Genomic DNA, 25,325 nt, shown 5'->3' with positions numbered 1-25,325 from the left:
CTACCGAGCCAGGGCTTTTTTCACTTTCAATGTGACTTCAGTGACTCCCTGTCAACCAAAGCCATGCTTCTTAATACAGGAATCATATCCTTATGGGTGATGGATTTTAATGAAAAGTTTGGGGAAAATTTTAATCTTAAAATGCCCACTTATGCATAAATGAATAGAATAAAATTCATGTTATTTTAAAGAAATAATATGAAATTCCTAAAAAATTGTACTTGTATATTTCATGAACACATGATTTAAAAAATACACATTTTTATTGATTTCAGAGAGGAAGGGAGAGGGAGAGAGATAGAAACATCAATGATGAGAAAGAATCATTGATTGGCTGCCTTCTGCATGCCCCCCACCCTACTGGGGATCAAGTCCACAACCCGGACATATGCCCTTGACTGGAATCGAACCCAGGACCCTTCAGTTCATAGGCCGACGCTCTATCCACTGAGCCAAACCAGCTAGGGCTTTAAAAAATAATAGACTTTTCCTGGCTGGTATGGCTCAGTTGGTAGGCACGTTGTCCCCATACACGGAACGGTCGTGGGTTCGATTCCCAGTCAGGGTACATATCTAGGTTGCTGGTTTGATCCTTAGCCTCAGTTGGGGCACATGCCAGAGGTTTCAGTCTCTCTCTCTCTCTCTCTCTCTCTCTCTCTCTCTCTCTCTCTCTCTCCCTCCCCACCCTCCCTCCCTGCCATTCCTCCCTCTCTTTCTAAAAATCAATGAAAATGTCCTTGGGTGAGGATTTAAACATAAAAAAGATTTCATTTTTTTGAGTGATTTTAGGTTTACATAAAAATTGAACAGAAAGTACAGAGTTCCCATATACTCTTTCCCCTTTCTCCCTTCCCTTCACCCCCGAAACTCACAATTTCCCCTATTATTAACTTGGATTTCCCCTATTATTAACACTTGCATTAGTGTGATACACTTGTTACAAATTGATGAACCAATATTGATACATTATTATTAACTAAGGTCCACAATTTATATTAGGGTTTACTTTTTGTGTTGCACATTCTATGGGTTTTGACCAAAGCCTCTCATGTACCCACCATTACAGTATCATACAGAATAGTTTCATTGCCCTGAACATCCACCTATTCATTCCCACCCCAAGAATGCTATGTTTTTGCTGTCCTCTTCTACTAAGGGCATATCAGTGGGAAAGCAGGAGAAGTTGTGACCTACATAATAAATTAAAATGTCCTGGCTTGGCATTCAAGGCGCTCCCTGACATGGCCTTGACTTAATTTTTTCACTAGTGATCTTTTTCCCTAGTGATCCCACACCTCACTCTCATTCTTGGTACAGCCTGTGTTTGGTTAGGCATAGTCTACTCTGACCACGTTCAACATGCTCTGCATTTTCTAGTCTGTTCATCTTTGTTCATACTGAGGCTGCTCTATCTTCTTCCCATCCTCACTGCTACACTTCACAATCTGTCTTTCCAATAATAGTGGGAAATCCCATAATAGTCCAAATGCTACTTTCTCCATGAAACCTTCCATAAATGCTCCAACCTAAAAATACTCTCCATTTTCTGTATGCCCACAGCATTTTGTACTTGTCTTTTAACTCTGATATAATTATTTGGATAAATATCTCCACCATTCAATTTCAAGTTCTGGAGCAAAAGGACAGTGTCTTACTATTCTGTTTTCCCTTTAGTCCTATGCACAGTTGTTTACTAAATGCTTGCCAATTGAATGAGCATATTTTATAGAGAAAAGTAGATAAGTATTCATTTTTTTTCTGTGAAAATGGAATAAAGGTACTTTCTCAATGGTTTAGTTTTGCTAAGACTTAAGCTCCCCAGAAAAGATGGTAATCTTCAATATTATAAATAAAATTCAATTTAAGCTAAAATCCTTCCCCTCCACAATGTATACTCAGTTTTCCTTTTTTTTTTGATTATTGCAGGAGGAAGATTAGGGTCCTACAAAGTTTGTTTGCTTTTTCTATGTAGAAAAGACAAAGTAAGAAAGAAAAACAGCTTTCTTGTTCATTTCTATGAAAACATATTACTCAAATACATATTTCCCTCCCCTTTCCTTCTCCCTGTCCTTTTATTGTAGGACATCTTGACCTAACCAATATTATTTCATGGACCATGTTTACTGGGAGGCACAGTGGTTCCCTAGACATTTTATTTTATTTTGACTTAGAGATGGATCCAGGGAGCCTGCTTCTAATTTGGTCTCTAGAAAACATAAGCTACTGTTTCTGCCAAGCTGTAAGTTGAGTAGGTGTTTTTTGTTACTCCATGCAATTACCCATGAAAGAATAAATTAGCGAAATATTAGGATGAACAACGGTCCTTCTCAGGGATAAGTAACAGTGTCTTAACTTTCCAGCTGGGTGACAGGAGTGTGTTGCATCAGGGTGTATTTATCAATTTCACAACCTTCAGTGTGTTTCAAGAAGGCCAAAGTCTCTAGGCAGACATTGTGAGGAAGGGCATGAATATGTGACCTTTATCTTAGACCTTCAAACTTGGCTTTAAACTATATTATAGTCAGTGAGCAGACTTTGCACAATATTACAAAGTATAAAGCACTTCAAACAAAAATACAACTAAGATGCAAAAATAAAGTAACTTCTCTTATCTGAAAGGCAGCATTATTTGGGAGTATGGAAGCAGCAGGTCAGAAAAGATGCTAGATTATAAAATCAAGCACCAGAACTATCTAATTTCCCTTTGGTATTTTATGCTGTCCCTTATGAAAAGAAAAACTTCTATTAGAATATCTGGGGAAATGCTGCATGTCCTTCACACGTTAAGCGCCCAGTCTGTTTTGTCTTCGGGACGGAAAGTATAGTGTGAATTACTGGTGACTGACAGGGCGCTTAACGTGTTAATAATTATATTAGCTAATATTAATAGAACCCCAAATCTTTGCTAAGTATTGTGCTAAATACAGCATTTGAATCATCCCATTTAATCTTCACAACATCCCTATGAGGTAGGTATACTTATAATTCTCTTTAAAAAAGAGGAAACTAAGGCACAGATTTGGAAGTAAGTAATTTGTCCAAGAACACAGTTACTAAATTGTAGAACTGGGTTACCTACCCAGATGGTTTAAAACTTCAAGGCTGCACACTTAACTTTCTAAACTGAATACATTTGATGTATCAGGTACAGGAGGCTGGGATGTACTTTGAAGAATAATTCTCAAATAAAAGCTTCATAAGACAGATGTGCTAAGCTGTGCAACAATAATAGGTGCCAGAAAAAAGCCTTTCATATATCCTCTAAAACTTAGTAGTCTTGTTGGAAGTGCCTTTCAGAGACCATAAATAACTTTTTATTTTTTTAATATATATATTTTATTGATTTTTTACAGGGAGGGAGAGAGATACAGAGCCAGAAACATCGATGAGAGAGAAACATCGATCAGCTGCCTCCTGCACACCTCCCACTGGGGATGTGCCCGCAACCAAGGTACATGCCCTTGACTGGAATCGAACCTGGGACCCTTCAGTTCTCAGGCTGATGCTCTATCCACTGAGCCAAACCAGGTAGGCAATAAATGACTTTTTAAAATACCTTCCTATTTGTTTCAGTTTGATACCTTAGAACTCGTAAATATAGTTCCAACTTATTTATCCAGCCCCTCCTTATTGATTCATGAAAATCATTTTGCAGTGTAAATTGACCTCAGAATTTTTAAATTCTTCTCCCATTTTAAGAGCTGCTATCCAGAGACAAAAATCATCCTGAAATATTAGAGCAGAAACGGCCTTTTTGAGATAATCTAAATTCCTCATTTGACAGATGAAGAAAAGGAGGCAGAGTGATTTGCCCACAGTTGGTTAGAGGCTGATTAAGAATCCAGGTTTTCTGTCTCCTGTATCTAGCAGAGGGCCAGACACTGAATAAGTCCTCAATAAATATAATTATTGGTAACAGTGGTCATTTTTGCACTTATTAATAACCAAAGTGCTAGAATCATGTAAAAGGTGGACTAAAAGCCTCCAGTGCTACCACTAGGGGACAGGAAGAGGAAGAAACACCAGTATAGTCCCATTGTTCAAACAGGACTACGCCTAAAACAGATGTCCTGTTTTAAAGGCCTCTGGAAAAGGAGAGTACACAGCTTCTCTTGGTTACTTATTCCATTGCTTAATTGCTCTTTTGTAGCCAGGAAAGTCAGTCTTATCTGGCATTTCCCCAACTGTGTTATACATATGTTAATGATCTTCTTTTTAAAATAATTAAAAAGAAAAAAATTCTGGTGGGCAAGTAAATTTAGGAAGTGCTAGTCAAGTAAGGTTAAACAGGTTTACTGTGGGACTTCTTAGACTAATTTAATTCATGAGAAAATACAAGAGAGGAGAGGGCACAGTATGCAATATTTGAGAAGTTTAACATTTGATGGAATACAGTTTGTGAAATAATCGTCTAACCTATGTTGCAGTTTGTAACCTTTTTCGTTTCCTAAACATACAGTTATCATCCTTTGCATATTTGCCCTTGACCATATGCACCTGTTTCTCTTGTAATGCCACGTGCTGTTTAGACAGCTTGCCTAATCCACTCCTGAGCTGTCAGGAGACAGATGACAGGATCATGCCCTCCTCCATTCCTTCTTCCTTAGCTGGAAATGCATGTCCTCTTGCTCCCTATAGTCAAGCTTGCTTCTTATGCTGAAACTATCTTTACATGTTTCTAAAGGGAGATTTACTATTCATAACCTAATTAAGATGCAGGCCCAATCTGTTGAACAGTTAGTTGCTCTGGTTTAGCAGAAAATCCCTACTTTGCCTGCTAGCACATGAAGAATAGTGCTTAGGTCAGAAAAAAGGAACTGGAATGTTTCCTCCTGGCTATCTCCCTCTTCACATTTTGGTTTTGGCTTTGCAGTGATAGGGGAATAAAAATGAGAGAAGGGAGACTGAATGGAAAGGGAAAAAAATAAAAAGAATGCTCCAGAAATTTGTAACCAGTCAAAAAAGAGGAAACCATTAAAGATCTGCCAAAGTACTGTCTCTCTTTGGTGTGCCCACCTCTCAAACATTGTAAAGGACCTCCTGCAACCAGGATGGGTGGGAGGTTTTAAATAATGCTTTACTACTGAAGCACCTCTAATAGCTTGAAATCATCATAGAAGGGAAAGGCACTATCTTACTTAGAGTTTTTTAGTCTGGCAAAATTATGTGATACACTATGCTTCTGTTTCTTCTTTTGTTTTCAATTTACTGCGCCAAGCACTGTTAATGAGAAGACAATGGTCGTAAGCGAAACAAACACTAAGAACAAAAGTGTCAAAACAGATGTAGCCAGATGGCTAGTGGTTATTGGCCCATTTTTTGTTTTTAAACAAGCAATACTATGTATTATCTTAAAACATTTTACAATGTGCTATTAAAATGTCCAGAGTAAACATTTTTCATATTTTAGACCTTCTTCCTGAGCTATTATAGCATTACCAAAAATATTCTATATTAAAGCATTTGATATAACTTGACTCTCATTCATGATTTAAAAAAAAACAAACTTCTTAACTGGGAAGGAAAGGGAACTTCATTAATCTGATAGGGAATATCTATAAAAAACAAACAAAATACCTAAAGTAGCAATCATGTATGATGCTAAAATATTTAAAGCTTTCCTTTTGAAATTAGGAATAACAATATATTGGAAATCCTATCTAATACAACAGGGGAAAAGAGACATGAGGGTTAGAAAAGAAAAAAGAAAACTAATATTATTCACACATGATGTGATTGTATAAAAAACATTGCAGTTAAGAGAATTTAGCAAAGTTGCTGTAAAGAGGGTCAATATTTAAAAATCAATTGTGTAAGCCAACAACAAATAAAAATGACATTTAAAAATGATTTTTACAATAACATTAAACCTCAAATACCTGGGGGAAAACATCTAGCAAAATATGTATAAGATCTCTACATGAAAACTCAGAAGTATTATTGAAAAAAATGAAAGAATATTTAAATATACCATGTTCACAGATTGGAAGACTCATTATTGTAACGCTGTCAATTCTCTCTACATTTATCTATAGGCTCAGAAAAAAATTTATTCAATATCCTACCATTTTTGTATGAAAATTGACATGCTGAGTCTAAATTTCTATGGAAATTCAGAGGACCAAAAATAGCCAAGGCAACTTTAAAGAGAAAAACAATGCTGGAGGACTCTACTACCAGATATTAAGCCCAATTATAAAGCTACAGTAATTAAGACAACATATTAATTTGTGCAAAAATAGAAAAAATAGACAAATGCAACAGAAGAGCAAGTCCAGAATCAATCCAACAGTTACATAGGCATCTGGTTTATGACAAAAATGCCACTTCAGTGTACTGGGGAAAAGATGATCTTGTCAATAAATGGATCAACAATCTATTTTAAAAACCTTGCTTCTTAGAAGAATTATCATTATATTTTATTATGGTGTTTCTCTTTTTAAAAGCTTTCCCTGTTTTACTTTCTTTGGAATTTTTATTTCTCAATATCTTAATCTCAATTTATGCTCATTCAGTAATATAAAATCAAAATCATTTCAAATCAAGATACCCAATTGTTTAATACTATGTTCAAGGTATTTTTTAGGCCTCACAAGACATACATTACAATTATAGTTCTTGATCTTTAGAAGTTACCAAGGTGAAAGATGTTTAATAAAAGTATAGAGATAAAAGTAGTGATAGAAACAATAAGTGCTCTAGAAATGGGGAGGAGAAGGAGACTAATATGTTCTGAAATAATCGAGAATAACTTCATGGTAGATATGGCTTTTGAATTATGAGGGCCCAGTGGGATGATTAGGATTTGAATTATTATTGATAAAAATATTATAAGGAAAAGATACTTGTCTCTATCATCCAGCATGCCCCTTATATTACCTGATAACAACTTAAGTGATAACAAATAAGTGAATATAATATCAAAGCTGAATAGATTTTACATAGGACATACACTTGCAAATTGAATTGGTTTATCCTGGGTCAATTATTTGTATCATGTAATTGACTAGAGATGTGGCCTGTATCAATGGCAAAGATTTCTATGTAACTCTGGCCATACTTATGTCCAATGCACACTTTTGGTTCTTATTAGCATCATATTTTAGTCAACTAAGCAAACTTGCCCAGACATCTAATATAACAGGCCTAGAATTAAAAAAAACACCACACACTAAAATAAAGGCAGAGTTTTATGTAAAGTACAAGACAATAGCAAAATAATATCCAATGATCTTACATTAAAAATATTTAATTGCTAATGTAAGCAAAAACATAAGAGCAATAAATATTTTCCATTTTCCATAAGAAGTGACTTAATTAAAAGAAGCAAGGGGAGCCATTGTGTTCACATGCCCAGAACATCTGAAAAATACTAGAACTCTTGTTCTATTACTAAGTTTTGCCATTGGCTCTTTGCCAAAATAAGAAATTAAACCTTTCATTCTTCTGGAACTATGATTAATAATAAATATCAGATAATATCTAAATGTTTTGAAAAATGCTAAGGAAAAGATTATAAGAGGGTAAACAATAAGTCTGATAATAGAAAACTTTAGAAAGCATGAATAATAAAAACCTGTATTATCCCAAAGTGGTAACTTACATTTTAAGTGTGTGAAGACAAAATTAACATTTGTTAGGCACCTATTACATATCAGGTATAGCTTTAAGTGCTTTAAATGTTGAATATTAGTTAGTAATTAAATAAGTTATTTTTCTTACTACTGTTAGAAAATTAGTCTCTTGGAAGTTCAAATGAATACTAGAAGTTTAAAAAAGTAGGCAGACTTATACACCCCTATGTTCATAGAAGCACAGTTTACAATAGCTAAGATTTGGAAACAGCCTAAGTGCCCATCAGCAGACGAATGGATTAGAAAACTGTGGTACATCTACACAATGGAATTCTACGCCATTGTAAAAAAGAAGGAATTCTTACCATTTGCAACAGCATGAACAGAACTAGAGAGCATTATGCTAAGTGTAATAAGCCAGTCAGAGAAAGATAAATATCACATGATCTCACTCATTTGTGAAATATAATGAACAACATAAACTGATGAACAAAAATAGAGCCAGAGATATAGAAGCATCAAACAGACTGTACAACCTATGAGGGAAAGCAGGGAGTGAGGGGGTAAAAGATCAACCAAAGGACTTGTATGCATGCATATGAGCAAAACCAATGGGCACAGACAGTAGGGGGCTGAGGGCTTGTGCTTGCGGGTGGGGGGGGGGCAGGGGAGAGGTCAATGGGGGGAAAAAGGAGACTCATGTAATACTTTATTTTTTTTAATTTTTTTTAATTTTTAAAAATATTTTATTGATTTTTTACAGAGAGGAAGGGAGAGGGATAGAAAGTTAGAAACATCAATCAGCTGCCTCCTGCACACTCCCCACTGGGGACGTGCCCGCAACCAAGGCACATGCCCCTGACCGGAATCGAACCTGGGACCCCTGAGTCCGCAGGTTGACGCTCTATCCACTGAGCCAAACCGGTTAGGGCTCATGTAATACTTTAAACAATAAAGGATTAAAAAAAAAAGTAGGCAGACTTGCAGAAGAAGCCAGGCATTTGGATAATTCACAAATTTATGACATTCAAATTAACATTGAAAGATACTCAACTAATGATATTCAAACCAATGAAAGGGCATGGTGCAAATAACTGTAAGCAATAGGTAATTCAAGATATGTTTGTACCTGTGTTTAGCATATTTAGTATTGTTTGTTTGTTTATATTAGCATTGGTTTTAGACTAGTATTTAGTTTACACTAAACTTTTGTTTGTACTTACTAAATACATTCCAGTGCTTGACCTCAGGAGCTGCCAAGGTAAAGCAGGAGATCAGCTTTGTATTAGTAAGTCAACAAAAGCTTATTAGATACCTATTATGTGTTAGATCAGCCATTTCCAACTGGTGTGCAGCAAGAATTTTTAAGACATGCAATACCCTGATTATTTAGTCAGAAGCACTGACCTCTTTTCCTTTAGACTGTCAAATAAAAATACAACAGCCAACACAACAATAGCCATCCAGTGTGAATGGATCAAAATTATACCTATATTTTTTTGTGAGATTGGCAAAAAATATAGCATATTTTTAGGTGTACTGCATAGTAATTAGTTTATGTGTGCCATGAGATGAAAAAGGTTGAAAATTGCTGTGTTAGATATTTGTGAAATAATAAAGAGAATAAAACCTGGGTCTTACCCTCAGTTGACTACATACATAATTTAGCCTAGGGAACATATAAAACAGAAAATAATATCAGGTATTTCTCTAATTAAGGGCTAAATTATATGATACAGACCAAAAAGGTTAGAGAGTTTTATTATTTCACTTTAACAATTATTAATGAGCCCTGCTATTCATAGAGCATGTTCTAGGCATTTGGTATATACCAGTGGGGGAGCAAAGTAGGCAAAGATCTCTACCCTCGTGGGGTTGATATGCTAGTGGGATAAAGTGGACAATAAACAATAAATGCAATACATAAATAAATACATTATAGGGTATTTTAGAAATAAAGTGTAGAGCAGGGGGAGGGGAAGGGCAGTGGAGAGAATAGATAATTCAATAGGGGGTCAAGGTAGTCCTCCCTAGAAGGTAAGATCTGAGCAAAGATGAAAAGGAGCTGAGAGAGTCAGCTAAGAGGCCAGAAGAAGCAAAAGCACTAAGGCAAGGAGCATGTGTGGAATGTTGGAAGAACAGCAAGGAGGCCAGTGTGGTGGGAACAGAGTGAGTAAAGGGCAGATAGATACAAGAGGGGACGGAGAAGTGACTGGGTGGGGTGGAGCTGTGGGGCAGACGGGGGCTTTTGTTATAAGTGACGTGGGGAGCCAATGCAGGGTTTTGAGCAGAATGACAGATCTGACTTGCTTTTTATAATCCCTCTGGATGGTGGGCTGAGACAAGGCTATTGGGAGACAAGGGCAGAGGCAGGAAAACCTCTTGAGAGATTGGGATAGCAATCCAGGCTTGGATCAGGGCGGTAGCAGTGGAGGGAGGATAGGAGACATATTCTGGACATAGTTTCAGTCTGTAGGAGAGGGACAGCATCAACGGTAGTGTATTCAGAGAATGCTTCACGGCATAGACATTACTTGAACTTGACCTTGAAGGACAGGGAGGATTTAAAAAGATGGAAGAATTAAGAAGGGCTTTCCAGAATGTCATAGGCTTGGTGGCCACAGTGAATATGGCTTATTCTTGGGATAATGAAATTAGTTCTATTAAATCCCAGGCCAATCACTATGGTTTGTAGGGAAATAAGATGATAAAGTGGAATCAGATTATAAAGTACTTCGAAAGCCAGACAAAGGTGTTTAGACTTCAGTGTCCACTATAGTAGGTGCTCAATACTTATTAGAAGGCTGTTTTTTTAGGACCACTTATTTTGCAAATTGGATTGGCTGGCTGAGAGTTTCCTATTGAGAAGGTCAGCTAAAAGCCATACAGAAATCCTGGCATGAAGTAGTGAGGGATAATTCACATGTAGGTAATTAGCAGTTGACTGTTTTAAATTCACTTTATAATGCAAGCAATTCCCCACTGTGGGAATCTCAATCTTGTGTTGCCAATCCCTTATTCAAACAAAAATTATATGAGTCTAAAAACCTGTGTACTCAAACAGCCATGTGATTTTAATTCAAGGTTGTAGAGTTGGATTGCAGTTACTATCAGGTACATGTGCAATTCCCGTGTCTCTAATTTAGTCAGAGGTGCAAACTCTGTCTACAAAAAAGGGTAATTTGGCAGAGGTTTATAGAAACTTAGCTCCATTCAAATGAGTCTGATTCATTCTCTATCACATATTTTCACAAATATTCAACACTAGCAGATGAACAGGAAGCATTTGCTGGACAACTTTCTAATGCCTAATTTAAGGGTATCTAAAGGTACCTTAAGTAACAGAAACCTTGTGTCACTTTTGTTGATCTAATACAATGAAGACATTTGCTTAGCTCACACTTTCTCTGAAACAAAGAATATGTACCTTACAAAGAGGTATGATGATTTTAGAATTTCCTCAAGGTGATCTTATTCAAGTTATAAGTGAGAATGCTGACAAAGATAGTAACCTATAAAAACCTCTTTCAAATGTATAAAAATTGTTTTCATTTAATGACTCATGCACGTCAATTAATAGTTTAAATGGATAATTGCTGTCAGATCGTTTTCAAGACAAGTTATATTCCTGAGGGCTGATAGGGGAAAACAATTTTTTTTAAATGCTGTGTCTTCTTGTAAGCATCTAATATAAATAACATTTGTTTTGAGTATTTCCTATAATTCATAATTTGGAGGAAATAACAAGAGAAATGACCATGTTTCAAAACAAGAGATTCTCAGAGTCTAGAAATCTACCAAATCTCTAAGTCCTGGTGACCAGAAGAGAGATTTGAACAGTTAAATCAGAAATAAATGATAAAACTAGAGCCATACTAAAAAAAATTAATATGGACAACAATTAAATTCTAGAAAAAGGCCTTGAATTATTATTACGTGTTAGATTATGAAATTCAGGGTGATGTCAATAACCTAACTTTTCATCATATAGAGAACATTATAATTGAAGACAGTTTTTCAATGTTTCTGAGAAGAAAACATGTAATCATCACTCTCATTTAGGCTCCAAAAATAATTTCAACTTTTGGAAATTCAATCTTTTCATAGACAAACGTTAATGAAAGTGGGAGGTAATTCCTCCATTAAAAAAATAAGACATAAAGATGCTTTCTTTAATTTTGATCATTTCCTTATTAACACATTCATGGGAAGTTATGCAGAAACCTCATTTCATTCAAAACTGCCACTTATTTTGGTGCATAAAGGATTCTGCCATCCCCCACCCCCCATATTCCTTAAAATACTTCAAATTTAGGCATTTAGGAAGATTATATAAGTCTTCTACCTACAAGTGATTAATACTACAAGGCCAAAACAATAAACTCTATATATGGCTTCAGATGTACTTTCATAAATATTGTGTCATTTAATCCTCACAAAAACCCTGTATTTTCTGTTAATTGTGTGCAGAAATGGAGGGCAGAGAGAATAAGTGATTTGCTCAAACTCACACAGAAAGTATGTGGCCAAGACAAGGTTGGGGTGGTTACATCCTCTGATACTACATTGGTCCCTTCAAACTTCTGGTCCCTTGGAACTTCTGGAAAGGTGAACACTTTGGTCAATTACCAAAATGGTTCCAAGTATACAGTTGCCAGGAGTCACATGGACACAGTTTAAGTTTCCCTCAGTAAAAAATGATGGGCAATCAATCATTTACTCCTATCTCAGGAGAGACTCTCGTTTCAAGAATCATCTATTGCAGCATTTGTCATGTCTCTAAGGCATATTTCCATTGCTCAATCAGCTCCAAAGGACAAGTGTGTCATCATCTTTCAATGCTCTGGTGCAACAACTTAAAATTAGAGAATTCACATAGGACTAAGTCTGGCACTGAAAGCAGAAGGCATATTCAGCTTGAGTTTGTGGAAGCTTCCTTCCAATCTTGCCAATTTTTACTAGTGGAAGTGATTTCAGAGCCATCATGGGGTTACTTGGGGTTGCCTGAGAAGATCATGATGAAAACAGAAAGGGGAATAAGATAAAGTGGGTCACAATGATCATGGAGCCCAGAAAAAAGTGGAAAAGTCCTTTTTGGGCATAATGGCTACATAGAGTTTTTAATATCATGAATATGACCAATACAGCTGGACATCTGGGTCATTCACACTCAATGAGCCACTTTTTTCTTCAATAGCAGGACCCAGCTATTGGGTAACAACTCCCAATTCCATCTTGTCTATGATGAGGAAGAAGGAACATCAACATTAATTACTGTGTCTAGACCAAATACCTACTCTCTACAGTGTTTCATCTCTGCTGGACTCAAATAGTTAATAATGATCATATTCCCAATTTATTTTCAAGTTTGTCTGTTTTGGCAAAGGTAGAATAAGTATTTCATGGTAATCTATAAAATACAATAGAAGTTAACCACAGGTCTTTGACCTTTAGGACCTCATATTTTTAACAGAAAAACACTGTGAATAAGAAGTAATCAGAGACTATATAAAACAAGAGTTAAATTATTGGTACAATATATAATTTCTTAATTGTAATCATTCTATTCTGTACTATGTTGGTTAGGAAGAAAAGTATTGGGTTATTCTCTGGGAGATTTGAGACTCAAAAATAAAATAAAATTAAATCCAGGGCAAATTCAAGGCACAAAAATAAAGAGATCTGTATAGAATGAAAACTAACTTAAATTATCCCTCACTACAAATAGTACTTGTCCCCCAGTTAAAGCTAAAATATTTGTTGCACTGCACTGTGGACATATTAATTTCAAACAGACAAATTTTGACACAAGAACTGTTTCACAGTATAGCTAGGCCATTCTGCCCTGATTCCAACTAAATCAATAACTGGAGAAAGATAGCAATAATTTTATGGATTGCAGAAAAATAGAATAACAGACTTTTATATCATATAATGAAACTAAACTTCTTTTTAAGAGGTTCAGATGAGAGAAATATACATTGGGTCAAATCATCACAATAAAATTAAATAGTATTTCAGGAAATATTTAAAACTATTTTTTAGAAAGCATGATGTTTTAAAAAATTGCGATTGATACGTCTGAACTTCAGGCTTCCAGAAAAATTAAAATGTTAAATTGTAAAGCCATAATTCCAAGAATTACATAACTTAATTTTAATATTTTAGCACTTATATTGTAAAACATGAACCACACTAGTTAACCCAATCTATTTTTAGCATGTAAGAGAAAAAAAATACATAAATAGAAATAGATACAAAACAGTACAAAACAGAAGAAGCTGTGGTAAGAAACTCCAGTAGAAGGAGGTAGAGAAAGGAAGAACTCTGCTGTATACCTGAAACTAATATAATATTGAATGTCAACTGTAATAAAAAAAACATTAAACTGGAAAAATAGGTTAAAAAAGGGAAAAACTTACATTTTGCAAAATCCAAGAAAGAAATGTTGAAAAATGGGATATCTATTTGAATCATATATATACATATGTGTGTGTATGTAAATGTAAAAATTAGTCACTTATTTAGCATGAAATAGACATTTAGAGACCTCATTTTCTTTATGTGTAAAATGAGATGCTTAGAATAGACATTCTCCAAGGTCCCCACAATCGATTCTACAGTGCATAAGGATCTATGCTAGGTAAACTAAGAAATATAAAGAAGCATTTAACTTGGTCCCACACTCTGGAAGCTTACAATTCTTTGGGAGAGATTAAAATGTACACATAAACATATAGATTTCAAAGTGGAACAAAAACATGCTGAGAGGGCTTTAAAAGGAATGAAAATGCTATAAGAGGAATAAAAACTGCTGTGAGAAATATCTAACATATAAGAGTAAAAGGGAGAAAAGGTGACTCTTCAGGTAGTCTAAAAAGACCTTAAATATTTTGGCAAACATATAAATCCGGAAAATAAAATGAATAGCTCTTTTTATATAAATCTATCTTTAATGCTTAAAATTCAAGAAATGGGAGCCATGCACAGAGATAAAATATAAATTAGTTTAATTTTCTTTTTAAAGTTCTGAATATTCTTATAAGTAAACACTATAGCAGCAAACTAAGCATTAAAATACTGCACTATACACATAACAGAATTATAACAAATATAACTTAGAAAACAAACTACAAGAGCAATTTTAACCTTCTATAAATGCCCAAAGTACCCCACAGCCATATCTGGAATGGACTTTACCTTGTGAAGTGCTTGCAGACAGTGTATCAGCGAAGGAATCACTTTCTGGGTCAATAAGAGAATCTCCCAGAGTTTCACCCATAACAGCATGGAATAGGAATTGGTGTAATTCACACTGATATTTTGTCTATTTGTTGCAAAAGACCAATCCGTTAAAAGAAAAAGACTTGTGGTAGTAGAACTTGTGAACACACCAATGAGTCAGGACATCAGTTTCCAAATATTCGGGAGAGGTGGGAATAAACACACAAAGAACTAGGCCTGAATTGGCTGGCACTCTTCTGTTAGAGAGCCAGCTGTGACAAAATGTTGTGTCATAATTTTGTTCACTGCTTTGGCAAGACTTGGTACATTCATTACAAGGAAAACATTGCCACACTGTCTCGCCAGTGACCCACATGTTTAGTGTCTTATGAGGGGCGCGAGCTGTACAGTATTTAGAACTATCAGAGCAAAGAGACTGTTCAATATGCAATTGCTTCTTTTTTAAAAAATATATTTTTATTGATTTCAGAGAGGAAGAGAGAGGGAGAGCGAGAGATAGAAACATCAATGAAGAGAGAGAATCATTGATCGGCTGCCTCCTGCACGCCCCCTGCTGGGGATCAAGCCCACAACCTGGGCATGTGACCTTGACTGAAATCAACCCGGGACCCTTCAGTTCACAGGCTGATGCTCTATCCATTGAGCCAAACCGGCTATGGCTCAAATGCTTCTTAAATGGAAAGCTTAAAATCTCTGTCCAGATAAATTTACTTGGACAAAGTTTTTTTTTCGCTACCCACCCCTGGTTGAACCTCTATTTATCTTATCTGGAAAAAAATTTTAATTTAAACATGTATTCATTTTTTAAAATTTGCTATCAGCATTCTATGGAAATGCTATATGCTAAGGTATTTATTCTATTACTTTACAAAGCCCCAAATGATACTGACTGCTACCCAAATTCTATAAAATTAAACAGTTGAGAGAATGAAAGTAGGGACTAATAGGTTTAGATTTTTTACTATCAGGTTTTCTTTTAAAAAACTTGATCATTAAGTTTATCCATCAACAGCAGTGCAGCAATGTTGCATCAGTTGATGTTTAAAGGACAAATACCATGTTATAATGAAAAAAGTGGAGCTCTCTCTGAGAAGAATAGTGCATTACCAGGAAAAAAATAGACTTACACTGATAGGTTGGCAAGGAATGTGGTCAGTTTTGTAATCAGGAAAAAGCTGGCTTCTTGCTCAAGACCTTTGCCCTTTTTGGCAAGAGGAGACACTAGCTGTGCCAAAATTCAATGTGGGAGCTGGTCTCCTCTTGTCACATAAGTGGCTTAATAGAATTGCAGTGACTTGTGGATTTAAAAAGCTATCCCACATAGGGCAATATATCAGATGGCAATAATTCTCTGAACTACACTTATCCCAATTTCCCCAAGTGGAATAAATATATATCTGATTAATCTACATTGATTAACTAGTTGTCCTGCAAGGGGACTAGCAAAAGTTTCCTTGTCAATCACAGAGAAACGGCTTGGTGGGAAAACACTTAGTGGATCTCAACAGCATAGAATAAAATGGACAGCTGGGCAATTACATCATTATTTTAAGCCCCCAAAATCTTTATAAGGGAAATCAAGTTAAAGATCCAAATGACTGAGGTAATTCTCGTTATACAGAATACGTTGTATAGAACTATATTCAACTTGAATTCTCCATAACAGAGTTTCTCCTTCCCTCTCAATGTTGGGAAATTTACTTATATTATAGACACAATGACATAATATTTAAAGATGTAATTAAATTTAGGATTCTTGATTGACTTTATGATAGATCAAAAAAATGATTAAAGTCAAGAGCACTTTTCTTCTTGTTAATAAAACAGAACAACAATTTAAGCCCCATTCTCTTACAGATATTCCTACTCAATGTCCCAAGATGTGTTTTCCTGCTAAGTCTTATTCCTATTAAGTGGCAGTGTCTCACCCAATTCCAGATCACCACCTCATTCCTGACCTCAGATTCCAGTCTCTCCAATTTTTAAAAAGTGGCATGTTTATTAAAATGTTAAAATTATGCCAGATTATAAGAATGATAAAATTGGCAGATTGATACCATTTTAGTAAGAGAAACTCTTTAGAGTCAAACATTTTGTTAATAAAATGAGAAAATGAGGCCCCCAAATGACAAGTAAATTCTCCAGGTTAAACAGAAAGGTAGTGACAGGGTTTAAACTAGAATCTAGGTTGTTAGGCCTCTAATTTTCAGGCCAGTCTACTACTGGCCGTCACCAACTTTTACTCTTAGAAATGTCTAAATCACCTCTTTTAATAAACCAGGCATCATGGGAATAGAGTATTAGGTGGGTAAAGGGAAAAATATGTTAACTCTTTCAAGGAATATCAATGAATAACTGCGTTATTCTGTTTTTAATACACATTGATACTGGGAGTGAGGGTGGGGTGTTTGAGGAGTCTCTCACTACCCTTCTTCCTCTTATTCCTACATCTGAGGAATGTAGCTAGAATGTAGCTCATTCATGCCACATAATTCTACCTGAAGACCCTAGTTTTGTTTCAGAGGTTAATAGTATTACCTGGTTTTCAAATTCTGTAGCACTCTCTGTAATTTGAGCAATACACAGATTCATTCTTTTTAACTACCATCAAAGGGACCAATTTCTGGACTCTTCATTTACTGTTACTTCTATTCTCTCTTTTTTTCCTTCTCAGACTGCACTTGTCACATTGTCATTCCTTCTCCCCCTAGACTACATTCATTACTTGAAAGCAAAAACCTGTCTATACTTTTATTTGTTCAACAAATATTTATTGACAATATATCACAATATATTGGCAGGCATTGAGCTAGATGCTGGCCTGATGAAAAAAATGTGTTTTTATCTTATGTAGTTCAAAAATAGTGAATAAACAAAAATTACAATTTTGATTATGTTTAATCTTCAGCCTGGCACATAGCAGGCTAAAGAAATATCTAAACTTTTGACAGCATATACAAATCAAGCAATCTAAGAAGCACCCCAAGTTACTAAAAATACTTATAGAATGTGGATTGTTTAATCATATTTTATGTTAGTGATAATATTTTATCCTAGCATACTATACCACTAGATTACTTAAGAAATAACTTGCTCACATGAACATTAAAATGGACAAGATTAATTGAGCCTAATAAATTGAATCTAATTATACATCTGTTTTGTCCTTATATATTGAAGACATATTTTATTTTACAGCTATCCATTTATTCATTTCTCAAATATTCATCAAATACCTGCTGAGTTCCAGATATTATTTTAGGCATAGGAGATAAATACATTAATGAGCCAAGATTTCTATCCTCAATGAATTCACATTTAACCATATTAAGAAAAATTATCTAAAATTAAAAGGATATTTTAATTTACTTAACTTTGAAGGTCAATTAGCATGCATTGATATCAGAAATAATACATTTGCTTGATTCAAGTTATTAATATTAATGGACAATATATGGTCACCAGAAAACTTATGAGAGTTTGACATGCTTGTGAATATCTATCTTCATGGCCTTAAGGTTCCTCAGTGTCTTTATTATATTAATATCTGAAGGATATTATAATATGATCCATAAAGAGCATGCTGGTGAGTTGCACTGTAATGTAAGGTCTTGGAGCTTTAGACATAGAAGCTTTGTATATCAATTGGTTATCAGCACTTTGCATCTGAAAGATACCTTTACATAGAAGTCTATTGCTTTTCACTCTATGGAAAACTTTTTTTTTTAATCCTCACCAGAGGATATGTTTCCATTGATTTTTAGAAAGAGTGGAAGGGGGGTGGGGAGGAGAGACACAGAGAGAAACATTGATGTGAGAGAGACCCCTCGATCGGTTGTTTCCTTACGTGCCTGACCAGAACTTGGGATCAAGTCTGCAACCCGGGTACATGCCCTTGACCGCAATCGAACCTGGGACCATTCAGTCTGTGGGCCAACGCTCTATCCACTGAGCCAAACTGGCTAGGGTATGGAAAACTCTTAAAGGATAGTCTTTGGTAATTTTACAGAGTGAAGAGTGGTATAAGACCATCTTCCTCAGGTACTACCCACTAAAACTAACTCAGCTTCTATTGAGAGATGTAGGGCTTTGTGTAATGTAGAGGTTGAGACGGTAATTTCTCCTTGGACTTTGGAGACCAAAGTGGTATGGATGTGGTTGTGGGTACAGTACAGTCTCAGCAAGAGGAAAAAAAAATGGGGCTAATTAGGAATGATTATAAGAGGAGGATAAAGAGCTAATTTAACTCTATCACAGTTTATGACTGCTGAAAACAATGGACAGTTTAGTATATGAAAAGGCTACTCTTCAATATTTAATCTTCAATATTATTTTATGGAACCTATCTTTGGCCAAAAAAATCTGAATATTACTCTGTCAAAAAACTACCAAAATTTTAGTTCATTTAGAAGAAGGCAACTAGACCGGTGATTTTCAACCTTTTTCATCTCATGGCACACATGAACTAATTACTAAAATTCTGTGGCACACCAAAAAACGTATCTTTTTTGCCAATTTGACAAAAAATAGGTATATTTTTTATTCATTCAAACTCGATAGCTATTATTGTGTTGGCTCTTGTCCTGTCATTATTTTATTTGACAATCTAAGGGAAAAGGGGTCAGTACCCCAGACTAAATAGTCAGGTATCACATGTTTTAAAAATTCTTGCAGGACACCGGTTGAAAATTGATGAACTAGACTAATAACAGTTAAGAATGATTAATAGCAAAAAGAGGCCTAAACATTTATAGTTAATAAAATCATAGAATTATGTCTGTATAAAGTTTTAAAAGCATTATTCAGTGTTTAGAATTATTTGCATCAAATTCCCCAGGAAATAGATTATTAAATATTTTTTGTGTTGCATTACTCTTGAAATCTTGCTTTTTTGGGGGCTATAGATTAAACTTGGGTTTCATTTTCTAGATTGAATTCAAATTTTAAAAACTGCTCTCTTCTATTTTATGTAAAATAAACTATTAATATCAGTATAGAATAGTGTTTATAGTATTCTTTTCTTTTGCTATAATCTCATTTTAAAAGTTGCATTTCATGTCAAAGTGCCAGGAACACTTAAACTAGCTCCTAAAAGGTGAGGAACTCCTTGAGAGAACAATATCTAATACCTCTTTATATCCCTGGAGCCTAGCACACAGTTCCTGGTTGGCATAAAATATGTTTATTGTTTTTGTTGGTGATGAGAATGATCAAAGAACAGCTGCTTGCCCCAAATGTCTCACATGTATCATTCAAGAAGGAGTTTAGAGACCTAATGAACTGAGCACAGCATCAATTTTCTTCTTGTTACAATAAGACTTAAATTTCCTAATGGTACTCTAAAGGAAGCTAGCTAATTCCTAACAACTAGAATGACTACCTAAAGTTCACTTCTTCCCCTACCCAGAACTGCTACTTTTTCCTAGTGCAATTAAAGTTGGCTCAGAACCTCATCTTTTAGTGGTAGTTGCATCAATTCAGAGTTTCCTCATAGTCACAGGAGACACGTCATGGAAGAAATGACATTCCAATGGGACACTCGCCTTTTAGAAGAACAAATAATCCTGTATCACGTAAATCCATCACAACCATCACAGCAAGCTGGGTATTCCCATAGGAAGAGACAAAGGAAAGTTGTCTTTAAATACATGTCATTTTCTTTTCTTTTTTAAAATATATTTTTATTGATTTCAGAGAGGAAGGAAGGAGAGAGATAGAAACATCCATGATGAGAGAGGATCATTGATCGGCTGCCTCCTGCACGCCCCACACTGGGGATCCAGCCCACAACCTGGGCATGTGCCCTTGACCGGAATCAAACCTGGGACCTTTCAGTTCACAGGCTGACACTCTATCCACTGAGCCAAACCGGCTAGGGCAGCCGTGGGCAAACTACGGCCCGCGGGCTGGATCTGGCCCGTTTGAAATGAATAAAACTAAAAAAAAAAAAAGACCGTACCCTTTTATGTAATGATGTTTATTTTGAATTTATATTAGTTCACACAAACACTCCATCCATGCTTTTGTTCTGGCCCTCCGGTCCAGTTTAAGAACCCATTGTGGCCCTCAAGTCAAAAAGTTTGCCCACCCCTGGCCTAGGGCCATGTCATTTCTTTAAAAAAATTTTTTTAAATTGATTTCACAGAGGAAAGGGGGTGGGGGGGGAGAGAGAGAGAGAGAGAGAGAGAGAGAGAGAGAGAGAGAGAGAGAGAGAGAAACATCAATGATGAGAGAGAATCATTGATTGGCTGCTTCCTGCCTGCCAAACTGGGTATGTGACCTGATCAGGAATTGAACATGACCTCCTGGTTCATAGGTTGACGCTCAACTACTGAGCCATGCCAGGTTACATCTCATTGTCTTTTAAAAGGCAAAATCCAACCTTCTTTAATAAAAAACTGTCATTTGGTTCAGATTTTCAAAAAGTAACATATTATCTATACAAGGTTAATATTTTAAACTAATATACCATATTGATTTAAAGAAAAATAATTCGATGAAATTATGTTAACTTATAGCCAATAGCTCCAGTAGATGTATATTTGATATTTTAAAAGATCTTCTATATGCTGAAGCACTGTAGTATATGGAAAAGCACACTGACAATGGAGCTAGAAAGTCTAGGTTTTAGGTTCCTATCTGGGTTCAGCCACAAACTTGCTGTGTTGAAACTTTGGGTTGTGAAATATGCCATTGCTATTTTAATAGGAGTTGTGTTGAATCTATAGATTGCTTTAGGTAGTATGGACATTTTAATGATGTTAATTTTTCCAATCCATGCACATGGTATATGCTTCCATTTATTTGTATCTTCCTTAATTTTTTTCTAAAATGACGTAGTTCTCTGAGTACAGGTCTTTTATATCCTTGATTAAATTTGAACAAAGTTGAAGGTATCACAATACCAGATATCAAACTATACTACAAAGCCTTTGTAATCAAAATAGCCTGGTACTGGCATAAGAACAGACATATAGATCCATGAAATACAACCGAGAGCCTAGAAATCAACCTACACCTCTATGGTAAATTAATATTTGGTAAAGGAGGCAAGAGCATACAATGGAGTAAAGATACTCTCTTCAATAAATGGTGATAGGAAAATTGGACAGGCACACACACAAAAAATGAAATAGACCACCAACTTACACCAGACACAAGAATGAACTCAAAATGGATAAAAGACTTAAATGTAAGTCACAAAACCATAAATATCCTAGAAGAAAACATAGGCAGTAAAATCTCAGACATGTCTCACAGCAATATTTTTGCCAATATGTCTCCTAGAGCAAGGGAAATTCAGGAAAATATAAATATATGGGACTACATTAAGCTAAAAAGCTTCTGCACAGCAAAAGAAACTATCAACAAAATGAAAAGAGAACCCAATATATGGGAGAACATATTTGCCAATGATACATCTGATAAGGGGTTAATTTCCAAAATATATAAGAACTTGTACAACTCAACACCAGAAAAACAATCCAATGAAAAAATGAGCAAAGGACCTGAATAGACACTTCTCCAAAGAGGACATACAGATGGCCAATAGACATACAAAAAAATGTTCAACATCACTAATCATCTGAGAGATGCAAATAAAAATTACAATGAGGTATCACTTCACACCTGTCAGAGTGGCTACTATCAATAAATCAACAAACAACAAGTGCTGGGGAGGATGTAAAGAAAAGGGAACACTTGTGCACTGTGGGAATGTAGACTGGTGTAGCCACTGTGGAAAACAGTATGGAGTTTCCTCAAGAAATTAAAAATGGAACTAACTGCCTTTTGACCCACCAATTCCACTTCTGGGAATATATCCTAAGAATCTCAAAACACCAATCAGAAAGAATATATGCACCCCTATCCCTATGTTCAAAGCAGTGTTATTTACAATAGCTAAGATCTGGAAACAGCCCAAGTGCCCATCAGTAGATGAGTAAATAAAAAAGCTGTGGTACATTTACCCAATGGAATACTATGCAGCTATACAAAAGGAGCTCTTACCCTTTGTGACAGCATGGATGGACCTAGAGAGTACTATGCTAACTGAAATAAGCCAGTCAGAGAAAGACAAATACCATATGCTCTCACTAATATGTGGAATCTAATGAACAAAATAAATTCATAAACAAAATGGAACTGGAAGCATGGATACATGGAACAGATTGGTCCATGCCCAAGGGGAGGGAACAGGGATGACTGGATAATAAAGGTGAAGAGATTAACTAAAGAACATATATGCATACAGCATGGACATGGACAATAGTTTGGTGAAGGCCAAGGAAGAGGGAGGCGGGGTAGTGGAGGTAGGCAAAAAGGGGACACCTGCAATAATGTGAACATTAAAACTTTTTAATAAAAAAAAAGTCTCAGAGAAAAATCAACTGAAAAGTTCCTTCCCCCATCCCTTTAAAAGTTAACTTGCCTGTAATACCCAAAAAAGAGCTAACCTGTCTAACCACTTTCTAGGGATCAAATGAACACTTTTCAAATTATTATACTTTTGAACCAAAGACACTACACTATGTAATCCCACCTACACTATGTAAACTTGTCTTTGCATGCAATATCTTACACTCTCCAGTGATTTGATTTCTAGAATAATAAAATACAATGGGTTATATTATCAACTGACCCATATTTATGTTGTGGGAAATTCTAAACCTCTAAAACATGTATCTTCTTCATTGTTCAAATTTTATCAATTCATTTTTCAAGATCAGTTATATGAAGCTTCCCTAGGTAACATGTCCCATCACTGGTGAACCACACTAGCAATCCACAATGATCCTAAAGCAAGCTTAGAGACACAGAGTTACATGTAGTTTCAGTTTATGTAAAATAAGCAATTTACTAATTTTATGACTGGGATCACAGACGCACAAAACTTAATACCAGATAGGTGAACACAATTAATACAAGATGTTTTCATATAAAGAAAATGGGTTCCAGAGAAATTAAATGACTTGCTTAAGGTATTACCTAGATAATTAGTAGCAGACTTTGAGCTAGAAATTAGCTTTCTTCATTCCCAGTCCAAAGCTCCAAACGGTGCTCTACCTCGTTAAAATGATGCAATAAAATGTTCAAATACATTGTTCCAATCAATTATTCCTAATGTCTCATGTTAGAAGTCTCAGCATGAAAGTATTTGTGCTATATGATTCACTTAATGTGGATGAATCATCCATGACTACGCCAGAGTTCATCACAGAGTTTAGAGACAGCTCTTTCTACAAAGAGAGTGTTCAATAACAACTTAGTATTTAAAATGTGATAATATCTGAACAACCAATTCAGGAATTCATTTTGCTGACAACTGTCCTTTTGCCTCATTCATAGATTCTTTATGAGTCATCCTAGCATTCTGGAGTTCTTCTGGTACAAATAGTGGTCTTTTTCATTAAAATGGTTCCTTGCTTTTATGAAAAGAATAACATTGCTATGTGAAAATTTACACTGAGGTAATAATACACTTATTTTTAAAAAGTACTTAGAGCTGTTCAGTGTTTTTCTCATTTGAAATTCACAGTGACACAGAAGTCATTCAAAGCAAAGCAAAAAAAAAAAAAAAGTAACTATTGAATAGGGCTTCAATGTGGAGTCTGGCAATGGTTTTTAGCCATAAAGTTATATTTCATTTCCTATCAAATCTCTAATTGCTATCATAAATAAGATAGGTCTACTTCTGCTAACAACTGTTAACTTTAAAAAAAAATCCTCACTCAAGGATATTTTTTCCCATTGATTTTTAGAGAGAATGGATGGGAGGGAGGAGGGGGGGGAGGGAGAGAAACATCAATGTGAAAGACACATCAATTGGTTGCCTCCCACATGCGCCCCAAACAGGGCTGGGGATCTAACCTGCAAACCAGATATATGCCCTTGACTGGGAATCAAACCCTGGACCTTCATTCTGCAGGCCCACGCTCCAACCACTGAGCCAAACTAGCCAGGGCAACAACTATGAACTTTTAAAATTCATACCTGTTTTGAAGATTTTATACGCTACTTGTGTACCATTTCTTCGTGAAACATTTACGGTATGTTCATAAAACATATTTACTTGCAATAGAGGTGTTAGTTGACAACTGTTCTTTTTATTTTATTAATTGTCATGTATAAGATTTAAATTTTTGTTGATAAGAATTTATAATATTATAATTCTGAGATCCTACTCTGTTCCAGGCACTGATTTACTTAAATCATCTTTAATTCTCATGACTCTTTTAGATGAAAACAGTGACATTCCCAAAATAAAAGCACTTGTGACAGAGTTTGAATTCAAACACAGGTCTACTTGACTCTATACCATATTCACAAATAGACAAAGCTTTATATCCAAAACCATTACCAAGTGTTTTTTGAAAACACTCAAGTGTTTTCTAGTGTTTGTAGCTCTTACCCTCAAAGGAAACATTTTTATTTTCTTTAATGGACAGAATACACTACTACTTTATATATTTTTTAAATAACCTTTTATTACTACCGAACCAATCC

The 25,325-nt window shown here is 35.4% G+C and overlaps 1 protein-coding gene across 3 annotated transcripts in view; it reads right to left on the bottom strand.

Moving 5' to 3' along the window:
• Window positions 1-25,325, bottom strand: part of PPARG (peroxisome proliferator activated receptor gamma) — a 137,019-nt gene that overhangs the window by 54,551 nt on the left and 57,143 nt on the right. Inside the window, exon 1 of one of the 3 annotated variants that reach the window (XM_059663612.1) lies at window positions 14,775-14,871. The exons of the other annotated variants lie outside the window; for them this stretch is intronic. Within the exon in view, the coding sequence (XP_059519595.1) occupies window positions 14,775-14,856 (82 nt within the window). The 5' untranslated portion in view covers window positions 14,857-14,871. Of the gene's footprint in view, window positions 1-14,774; window positions 14,872-25,325 lie in introns of those variants that run through there. 3 annotated transcript variants of the gene reach the window in all.

The sequence above is a fragment of the Myotis daubentonii genome, chromosome 14 (genome assembly GCF_963259705.1).
Source record: "Myotis daubentonii chromosome 14, mMyoDau2.1, whole genome shotgun sequence".
Classification (NCBI taxonomy): domain Eukaryota; kingdom Metazoa; phylum Chordata; class Mammalia; order Chiroptera; family Vespertilionidae; genus Myotis; species Myotis daubentonii.
The sequence above is the reverse complement of the archived record's forward strand: the minus strand, read 5'-3'. Positions and strand labels throughout refer to the sequence as shown.